The sequence below is a fragment of the Vulpes vulpes genome, chromosome 15 (assembly GCF_048418805.1).
Source record: "Vulpes vulpes isolate BD-2025 chromosome 15, VulVul3, whole genome shotgun sequence".
NCBI classification, from domain to species: domain Eukaryota; kingdom Metazoa; phylum Chordata; class Mammalia; order Carnivora; family Canidae; genus Vulpes; species Vulpes vulpes.
In genome coordinates this window covers 561,896-571,849 of record NC_132794.1, presented here as the reverse complement: position 1 = coordinate 571,849, position 9,954 = coordinate 561,896, and the positions used below count along the sequence as shown (strand labels likewise).

Here is a 9,954-nt window from a genome sequence, read left to right as displayed (position 1 = left end):
AGACACGGGGACCTGATGGCTCCAGCATGGGGGGAGGGGGCGTGTCAAAGCAAACCCGGAATAAACAGGTTCCCCGGAATCCATGCAGCCCCGGGCGCCCTCCTCTCTGTCCCCTACGCTGCTGTCCCCATGCAATTCCCACGTGGGAACAAGGGGCCTGTGTTTTCATTTTGCCCCGGCTCTGGGGGGCCTACAGCTGCCCTGCCCGCACGGAACCCTTGCCTCAGGCTCTGCGTTTGGGGAAACCAGCCGCGGGCTCCTTGCCGCCGGAGTGGAGCCCCGGAGGCCGGGCCGGGCGGGTGCCCCGACGGCTGGAGGCCCGGGAGCTGCGCCCCTGGAGGCTCGGGTACGACTCAGCCCCCCGATCCCGCGGGCACCTCTCGGCGCTCTCCGCCCCTCAAAGAGCCAAGGGAAGGGAAACGGGAAACGGATGGTTTTAATACAGTGACTCGGTGGTGCCGCGGGTGTGGGCGGCGGCGGGCGGCCGGCGGGCCGGGGCGCCTGCTGGGGCCGGGCGGGCCGGGCGCTCCCGGGCGGCCTCGGGCGGGGGCGAGGGGCGAGGGGCGAGGGGGACCCCCGCAGGCAGGCTCGCTGCGGGCGCGCTCACCAGGCGAAGAGCGGCTTGCGGTCCTCCTTGGCGAGCTCGCACAGGCAGCTGAGCAGCAGCAGCGAGTCGCCCAGGAACTTGGGGGGCAGCACGTCGATGAGCAGCTTGCGCAGCGCGGCGGGGCTGCGGGGCGGGCTGGCGCGCAGGTCGGGCCGCTGCCTCAGGATGCCGTAGGTGTTGATGAGGAACTCGCTGAACTCGGGGTGCACCTCGCGGTTGTAGCCCAGCCTCTCCAGGCGCGCCGTGAGCGCCGCGTAGCGCTGCGTCAGCTCCCGCAGCCGCGTCTGGTCCACCGACCCGTCCAGGGACTTGATGCACGTCTGCGGGGGCGGCTCCGTGGGCGGCGGCCCCCCACCCCGCTCACCCCCTGCGGCGCGGCCGGGGTCACCCGAGGCCTCCCCGCCCCGCCGCGGAGGGCAGATGGGGGAAGGGGGGAGGGGCGGGGGGATGGGGGGGAGGGGGTAGGAGTGGGAGGATGGGGGTAGGGGGTAGGGGTGGAGGGATGGGGGTAGGGGTGGGGGGATGGGGGTAGGGGTGGGGGATGGGGGAACGGGGTAGGAGTGGGGGGATGGGGGAAGGGGGATAGGAGTGGGGGGATGGGGGACCCCTAGAGCTGTGTGGGCAGCACGGGGTGGGGCCCCCGGGAGGGAGGGGGCGGGGGGAGGGGCTCAGGGGAGGGAGGGAGGGGCCCAGGGAAGGGGCTCCAGGGGAGGGAGGGGGCGGGGGAGGGGCTCAGGGGAGGGGAGGGAGGGGCTCAGGGGAGGGGCGGAAGGGCCCAGGGGAGGGAGGGGCTCAGGGGAGGGGAGGGAGGGGCCCAGGGGAGGGAGGGGGCGGGGGGAGGGGTTCAGGGGACGGAGGGAAGGGCCCAGGGGAGGGGCTCAGGGGAGGGAGGGACCCCGGGTAGGGAGGGGGCTCCCGGGGAGGGAGGGGCTGGGGGGAGGGTCGGGGGGGAGGGAGGAGCCCCAGGGGCGGGGGAGGGGCTCAGGGGAGGGAGGGAGGGGTTCAGGGGAGGGAGGGGGCGGGGGAGGGGCTCAGGGGAGGGGCGGAAGGGCCCAGGGGAGGGAGGGGGCGCGGGAGGGCCCCAGCGGAGGGAGGGACCCCGGCAGGGGGGCGGCGGCAGGGGCGCACCTGCTTGATCTTCTCGGGGATGTTGGCCACGGTGAAGCCGTACAGCCGGGTCAGCCCCGGGAACACGTAGGCCAGGATGCGGCGGTCCAGCTGGAAGGCGATCTCCCCGACGATGCGCCCGTCCTTCTGGGCGCCGCAGAAGCCCTGGATCTCTGTGGGAGCGGCGGGGCAGGCGGGCGCGGGACAAGGACAGTCAGGGCCGCGCCTCCTCCGGCCTGCGCCCCTGGATCCGTTTGGGGGAACAAGTGAAGTAATCGCGGCCCGGGTTTGGGGCGAAGCGCTGGGGCTCGGCCCCCCCACCACGGAGGGTAACAGCAGGGGAAGGAGAGCTGGACCCTCCTGCGGCCCCAGGGCAGCGACCCCTGTCCCCTCGCCCCGAGGCAGCCTGACCACCTGTCCCGGGTCCTCGCCCTCCTCCCTCTCCTCTGAGACAGACGGAAATGCCTTTAAAGCTTGTTTCTCAGCCCAGAAGCGTTTGTCTTGTCCCCCCAGAACCTGCTTCCAGACCCGCCACAGCCCGGTCCCTCAGTCAGCGAGCCCTTCCCACGCTCCGGCCCCATGCGTGTGACCCCGAGACCCCGGGCGAGCACAGCTGCGGCCCCGACGCCTCCCCCATGCTCCTGCTGGGCTGTCATCCCCACGAGGGGCCCGGGGCTTGTCCGGCCACCAGACCAACCTACAGGGCGGCGCTTGGTGCAGTCTGCAGGCTCCACCCCGAGGGCAGGGGCGCACCCACGGGTGGGTCCTGTGACCACGCACAGGACACCCCACAGGGGCGCCTGAGCCCTGAGAGCGGCAGGACCCCAGAACCAGCCTTGGCCGTGGCCGTGGGCAGATGGTTGCCCTCCCCGGCCCCATCCTGTGCCCGGGTCCCCGTAACCGCCCAGCCCAGACAGCCTCCAGGGCGCTCACACGGCGCCACCAGTGCGTGACCGCAGGGGCTCATCAGCCCTTTCAGGACAGGCTGCTGCCAGGCGGCCACTGGTGACCCCAGAGGACAGGCCCCGAAGACAGGCCCCGAAGACAGACCCTGAGGACGGCCCCCAAGGACAGGGCCCCCCCCCCAGGACAGACCCCAAGGACAGGCCCCGAGGACAGGGCCCAGAGGACAGGCCCCCGAGGACAGGCCCCGAGGACAGGGTCAGGGTGCAACTGCCTCAGCCACGCACCCACAGACGCCGAGAGGGGAGCATCCACAGACGGGGCCCATGGGCGTCAGGGGAGGTGGCTCTCGGGTGGGGACAGGGAGGGGCCGCGAGGGTGTGGACAGCCCGGCAGAGGATCCCGTCTGAGCCACACGGCACAGAGCCCGGCTCCCCACTGAACCCCATGAGGGCCCAGAGCTGGGGGGCCCTGGGGCCACGGGGTCCCAGTGGGCAAAGCAGGTTTTGGGGGGCCGAGAAACACTGCTGTGACACGCTGGGGCGACGGGCCACACGGTGGCCGCTCACAGCAGCTCGGCTCGGCCCTCCAGCGTGCGCCGGCGAGGGCGTCCTGGTGCACAGGTGTCCTGGGGGCTGCGCCTCCTTCACCCTCACAGTGACCCGGGGCATCAGGGCCCACGCCCACACCAAGGAACTGAGGTCACGGGACGCAATGCCCCCTCCCTCAAACCCTGCGACTCCGGGGTTTCCGTACCCTCACAGCCGTCCAGCCGCCACCACGACCTGATTCCAAGACAGAACAAACCCCTGTCCCGCTGCGGTCCCACGGCCCCTGCAGCCGCCGACGCACCTGCTGTCCCCGCGGACATGGGTGCTCTGGGGTCCCTCCGGGGCGGCCAGGCACGAGGTGCACCCCAGGTCCACGCACGCCGCATTCCTGCTCCCCCGAGCGACAGCCGCCGCGCGGGTGGGCCACGTCCCGCCATCCCCACGCGCCCCCCGCCGTCGGGGCTCTAAGGATAACGCCGCTCGGAACGTCCGGCAGGTGTTTGTGCGGACGGACGCGCCCGGCTCTCCCGGACCTGAACCCTCGACCTGAGCTGCGGGGACGCCTGGTGCTCCGGGGTCTGATCTGGGATGAAGCTGCCGAGCCGGTGCCCAGCGACGAGGCACGGCCTTCGGGGGCCACGTCCCCCTGCACGCGCGTGTGACAGCCTCCGCCGTGGGCTGACGCGCCGTCTCGTGGTTCCGTCAGCATTTTGCTGGTGACCGATGGTGATCTGGAGCATCTCGCCGTCCCCCACGTGTGCGTCTCCTCTGGGGCAACGTTCCTTCCAGTTCTTGGGCCCATTTTTAATTGGATTGTTTGGCTTTTTCCTGCTGGGTCGCTGGCGGTTCTGCACATCGGGACACTCGCCCTTGTGGTGTGAGGATGGGGGTTTTCTCCCCCGTGGGCGGGATCCGCTCTCTGGAAACGTGGGCCTTTGAAATATGCCAGCTTTTACCTCCGAGAAAGCCCAGAGCGCGGACTGCCCCTTCTGTGGCTCGCGCTTTGGGGTCACATCTAAAAACCTGTGGCCAATCTGAGGTCATAAGCTCCGTGTGTGTGTGTTTTCTCAAAGAGTTTCGTGGCTTTAGCTCCTTTAGATTTTTCAGGTCTCTGATACATTTTGAGTTCATTTCTGTATGTGGTGTGAGGTCCAACGTCACGCTCGTGCACGTTTGTCCACCCGTCTCAGCACCACTGGTTGCAAAGGCTGTTGTCCCTCCGTTGACTGTCTCGGTGCCGTTGCACGTTAAGCCTGTACACCCTCGGCCTTGTTTCTGGACTCTCTGTTCCACTTCGCCCATCTCCGGCGGCCGGCCCTGCGGCCACCACGCTGTCTGCGTTCCCTGAGGAGGTGGCGGCTCCGTTGGGGTTTTGGGTTTTTTTAAGATTTTATTTATTCACGAGAGACACAGAGAGACAGAGGCAGAGACGCAGGCCGAGGAGAAGCAGGCTCCATGCAGGGAGCCCGATGCGGGACTCGATCCCGGGACCCTGGGGTCATGCCCTGGACCGAAGGCTGGTGCTCCACCGCTGAGCCACCCAGGGTTTCCCCCTCGTTGGTTGTGTTTTTTTTTTTTTTTATTCATGAGACACAGAGAGAGGCAGAGACCCAGGCAGAGGGAGAAGCAGGCTCCATGCAGGGAGCCCCACGCAGGACTCGACCCGGGTCTCCAGGATCATGCCCCAGGCTGAAGGTGGAGCCAAACCACTGAGCCCCCAGGGCTCCCCCCGCCCCTGCAATGTTGGTTTTTTAACAGGCAAGAAGTTTTAAGAGCCGCAGCCCCGATCCGGGCTGAGCCGCCCGCCCCCCTCTGCTGACGGCGGAGCCGGGGTGCCAGGGCCCGCGCACCCCCGGCCGTACCGTTGAGGTAGTAGCTCCTCCTGGTCCTGTCCCCCGACGGCAGGCTGCTCTCCGAGAAGCACACCTTCTTGGGCCGGACCATCTCCCTGGGCTCCAGCAGGGTCTTGTCCGCCAGCGGGTCCTGCAGGGGGCTCAGGAGCGGGGACAGCTTGCGGTCGGTGCCCCGGGGCGCGTGCAGCTCGGGGGGGCCGAGGAAAGCCTTGAAGGGCACGGGGGCGGGCACCGCGCAGCCGGGGGACGCGTCGTCCTCGCGGGAGAGGGGGGCGTGCGAGCACAGCAGCTCCTCCAGGGAGGACGTTGGCAGCTGGCAGGGCGCTTCCGGGGCACCGGCGAACCTTCCGAAGTCTGCAACTGGACGGGGAGGGGGAGTCAGGCCCGAAGGAGGGGGTCCTGAGGCCGAGAGCCCCCAGAGCCCCAGGGAGCCGCCGCTCGGCCTCCTGACGCCCGTGCGTCCTCGCTCGTTCACAGGGACGCCAACGCTTTTAAGTGTTACGTGGCCGCGGCCGTCCTGCGCCGGCCGCCCTCTGCCACATACCTCGAGGTGGCAGCATGAACCTCGGGGACACAGCGCTGAGTCATCGGGTAGCTTACCGGAGACATTTACCCCTTCCTGGCGCGCGTGTGCACACGCACATACATGCACGCACGCGGCGAGTCTCACATCCACTGCGCTGCTGAGCCTCGGGGAGGAGTCCCGGTTCCCTCGTCCCGACACCGCGCCCGTGCTCCCCGCGCTCCCCGGGCCCAGGTGTGCGCCGTCGGGGGTCCTCGTGCTCCCCCTCAGCACCCGCCCCGCCCGCCACCCCCCCCCCCCACCCTGGTGACCCTGTCCTGTGCTCACCCCCCTCGAGTTTCTTTCTCTGGACTATCTCTGCTTTTTCTCTACTCGTTCTTTTGGGGGGACGGTGGGGGGTGATTCATGTTTCACATCCTTGAAGCAGCTCCTTCTGTCCCCGTCAGCGCCTCCTTCCAGGGCGCTAGGGTTAGTGACTGTCAGGCAGAAGGTATGACCCACAGTCACCTTCAAAGTACTGATTCTTCTTGTGATTCACAAAACCCCTTTCTAGCCTCATACGGTGAACTGGTTCTCCCACCAGAGAGGCAGACACATTCTTGAGAAACCGTGTTTTTTCCGAGCTATAATGAAAAATTACGGGGGCGGCGGCTGGCTCGGTGGGAGGAGCTGCCCCTCAGTGTTGGGGGCTGTGAGTTCAAGCCCAAAGCTGGGGGGAGACGTTCCTTAAATAAAACCCTAAAAGAAAAAGAAACATCATATCCTAAAATGTGCCTCCTCAGGAGCCAACTAATCGACCTCCGGCGATGTTTTCCCAGAAAAAAAAAAAATTCAAAAGAAGAACAGCCCCGGGGGTGTCTTGCCTCGCATCCGCCCATCCCGCTGCATCCGGAGCAGCCAGGACTGTCCCGCCGCCGCCTCAGGACTCCCTGAGCACGGGCTGCCCAGAGCTGCGGGGCAGAGCCGAGGGGGGCCCCCCCTGCACCCGCAGGGCCTCGGAGGGCTCAGCCGGCTCCAGCTCTCTGTTCCTATTCGCTGAGCCCCAATTCCTTCCTGTGACTCCTGCACAGGTGTGTGAACATTAAAAAAAAAAAAAAGCCCCCGCTGTCCTCGATCCTCAGTGCAGTCCAAGAAGCAGGCCCTGTGCAGACCTCGCCCCGCTGACGATCAATGAGGAAGGGATCAGGTCGCATCGTGGCAGAAACCCCGCGGGGAGCCCGGAGCCGCGCCCGCTCCCCGGCCTCCCTCCCCCTGCGGAAGCTCTGGAAGGGCCCCGCCGGGTTCTGGGCCCGAGGGCGGGATGAGCGGGTGCCCACGACACTCGAGCCCGTGGCCTGCAGCCTAGGGACCCCGTGGAGCGCGGTGTGGCCCGGGGGTCGCGAAGGCCCGGGGGGAGGGCGGGGGCCGTGGGGGGAGGTAGAGGCCACAGCCTGGCGGCGCCCCTCCAGCAGCTCCGTGTGAACGGGCGGGAGCGACCCCGGCCGCCGCAGGGGCGCGGAGGGGCCGGCCAAGTGCCCGCAGCTGACCCCTAGGGGGCCCCGGCCAGCCCCCAGCCCCCACGAGCACGGACGCACCGTCCACGGGCTTCGGGGAGGAACCGGGTGGGTGAGCAGCGGCTGCAGGGGTGCGGCCTTGCGGGGGCAGCCCCCGGGCGAGGGGCCTCGGCCACCGGCGCGTGCTGTCCAGTGAAGGACATGGGCTCCAAAGCGCGTCCTGCTTAGAGGGCGGCGCTGAGGGGCAGTAGGAACCGTGGGCCTTGGGGCGCAGAGCCTGGGGGACCTGAGGCACGTCCGGAGCCCCGGGCACGGGGGCGCTGACCAGAGCTGAGCTCCCCCAGGGCGGCCGCCACCCCGCTGACCTGAGCCCCGGCCCTGCAGCAGGGCCTTCCCGCCTCCCCGGCCAGGGCCTGCTGTCCTGCAGGGTCGGGGCCCAGGGCGTGAGCACGGGGGGCGTGGCCGTCCCAGGGACCCCGCCCTGACCAGGTCCCCCCGCAAGTGCCCGTCACAGGGCGCCCCGCGGGTGCAGGACGGAGGGACGGCGGGGCGGGCCGGGGCCGCAGCTGACGGGGGGGGGGGGGGGGGGGGGTGCTCTGAGCCCTGGGGGGTCCCCGCCGGACCCATCTCCTGGGACCAGGCCGTCCTGGGGCCCGAGGGGGCGCCCTGACCCGCTGTGGGGTGTCCCAGGGCACGAGGCCCCGCGGGCCGGGCCGTCCCCGTGGCAGGCGTGAGCGTGGCCGCTGAGGGAGCTCGGGTCTGGCGAGCTGGGGCGTGTCCAGCTGCCCCCGTGGGCGACAGCGCCTCCTCCCCCAGCCCCCACACCCCCCGCCCGGGCCTGTCCGAGACCCCCGGGGCCGCAGGGGGGTCCCAGCCAGGAAGGCGCTGAGACCACCCAGCAGGCGGCCTGAGGGCACCACCCCGTGTCGTCCGTGGGGCCCGCGGGCCGGGAGGGAGGCCTCGGCCGAGGACACGGCGAGGGGGTCCCGGGCCCCGCTCTCCCTCGGGTGTCAGCGCCCCCGCGGCTCACCTGCGCTCCCGGGGGAGCAGTCCTCGGGGTACGTGGGCGCCCGGGGGAACAGCAGGTCCCGGCTCCCGAGGCCACCGCGCTCCTGGCAGCTCTCGCTGAGCAGACGCTTCAGCATCTGGTTCTCCTTCATGAGGCGCACCTGCTTCTTGAGCTCCGCGTTCTCGCTCACGAGCCTGCTCATCAGCTCGCTCCCCTCGGCCATGGCCGCGCGGGGGCTCACGGGCGGGCCTGCGGCCCCATGGAGGTGGCAGCCCAGGGCCCGCAGACGCTCGGGCACAGCCCAGGCCCCGGAGCCCCACAGCCGCCCGGCCTTCCGCAGCCTTGTGATGTCACCCTTAAAGAGCCGGCACCCCGGTCACCCCGTCACCCCCGTCACCCCGCGGCGCCGGGCCTGCTCACTGCAGCCGCTGACCCGAGCGACACCTCCCGCCGGGACCCAGGCCGCGGAGAGCAGGGAAGAGGGCAGCCAGCCCACGCTGGAATGTTCTGGATCCCAGGAACTGCCAAGACAGGCCAAGGACGGTGCCGGGCCGTGCGGCGTGCACAGGCCTCGGGGGACTCCGGTGGCCGTCCCCCCCGCGGGGTCAGCGGGGTCCCCAGGACCTGGGCCCAGGTCAGGCGTGCACCCGGGGACGCACCCTTGAGGCAGGAGGGCGGCGGGGGGCAGAAGGAGTCGGCGTGGCTCCCCCCACAGCCCAGCCTGCGGCTCCGGGCGGCCCTGCAGGTGCTCTGGGTGGGGGCACCGCTGCCCCCGAACGCGGCTCCTGCATGTCCGGAACCCTGACCCACGGGACCTGATCGAGGGCCCCAACAGGCACAGGGCCGTGGACTGGGGGCTCCGTCCTGGGCACAGGGGGCCTGGACCCCACGACCCCAGCCCACCCGCTGCCCTGGGGCCCTGCAGGGCGGCGGCCTCCCCACTGTCCGGCCCTGGCCCCTGGACGAGCTGGTCACACCTCGAGGACACGTGGACGCGGGGGGCAGCCGGGTGCACTGGGGCGGCAGCACGGGTGGGGGTGCAGGGTGCAGGCAGGGGTGCGGGTGCAGGTGTGTGCAGATGGGCATGTGTGTGGGCCGGGGCCCAGGTGAGGCTGACCCCCGGTCGCCCCCAGGTGACCCGGCTGCGGGGCACCCCGCGTCCTGTCCTCGGCCTCACCCGACCAGACCCTGGGCTTGTGGACGCTCTGGAGCACCAGCCTCCGGGGTCACCTTCCCACTGTGCTTCCTGCCGCCCGGGCTGGACTTTTGTCGGGATCTCCGTCCTCCTACTCAGGTTCTAGGTTCTGGAAGCGGGCGCCTAGGCCGCCGGCTCGAGGCCTTACTGCGGCATCAACACGGAAGCCCGTGGCCGCGGGTGCGCCGCCGAGCCACACCCGCAAACTCTTACCTCATTTTGTTTTTTTTCAGCTTCCAAGAGTTTACTTCCCCTGTACTTTCCTTTGGGCCATTGGTATTTAGAAGCATATTGTTTAATTTCCAAATATGTGGGATTTCCTATCTCTTTTAGTTACTGAATTCTGATTTAATTCCATTACGCTTAGAGAATCCACCGGATGCCTTCAACCCCGTGGGATGGCTCGCGACTCGCCCCACATGGCGTGTCAGTGAACGGTCCAGAAGCTCTTGAAAAGGAGGCGGCGAAGCGTCCCGTAAATACCCATGACTTCAAATTGGCTCCACGTTCTGCTACACTTGCTGAGACAATGTTGAAATCCATTAAATTGTGTATTTATCAAATTCCCTCTCCGGCTACATGATGTTTTCTATATTCCGAAGCTCTGTTATTAGGCGCATATACATTATTGTTATTCAAGGTCTATTTTTTTAAGGCTTTATTTATTGGAGAGAGAGAGAGAGCGAGAGCACATGGCCAGAGGAAGGAGCAGA

General features: G+C 68.8%; 1 protein-coding gene across 2 annotated transcripts; it reads right to left on the bottom strand.

Annotated features, from left to right (window-relative positions):
• Positions 1 to 527: 527 nt before the first annotated feature.
• SPATC1L (spermatogenesis and centriole associated 1 like) lies at positions 528 to 8,440 on the bottom strand. Of its 2 annotated transcripts, XM_025985479.2 has the most exons (4): positions 8,068 to 8,440; positions 5,031 to 5,381; positions 1,736 to 1,887; positions 528 to 927 (listed from the first exon to the last, which is right to left on the bottom strand). In XM_025985479.2, the coding sequence occupies exons 1-4, from the start codon at positions 8,267 to 8,269 to the stop codon at positions 604 to 606; spliced, it is 1,029 nt and encodes a 342-aa protein (XP_025841264.1). In that variant the 5' UTR covers positions 8,270 to 8,440; the 3' UTR covers positions 528 to 603. The 2 variants fall into 2 exon arrangements, with proteins under 2 accessions (XP_025841264.1, XP_025841263.1); XM_025985478.2 differs by lacking the exon at positions 5,031 to 5,381.
• Between the last annotated feature and the right edge of the window lie 1,514 nt (positions 8,441 to 9,954).

Coding starts and splice junctions, on each gene's coding strand:
- SPATC1L (XM_025985479.2), bottom strand. CDS start 8,269: ATGGCCGAGGGGAGCGAGCTGATGAGCAGGCTCGTGAGCGAGAACGCG. Junction 1,888..5,030: donor GAGGAGCTACTACCTCAACG/GTACGGCCGGGG, acceptor CCGCTCCCACAG/AGATCCAGGGCTTCTGCGGC. Junction 928..1,735: donor TCCCCGAGAAGATCAAGCAG/GTGCGCCCCTGC, acceptor CCGCCCCCGCAG/ACGTGCATCAAGTCCCTGGA.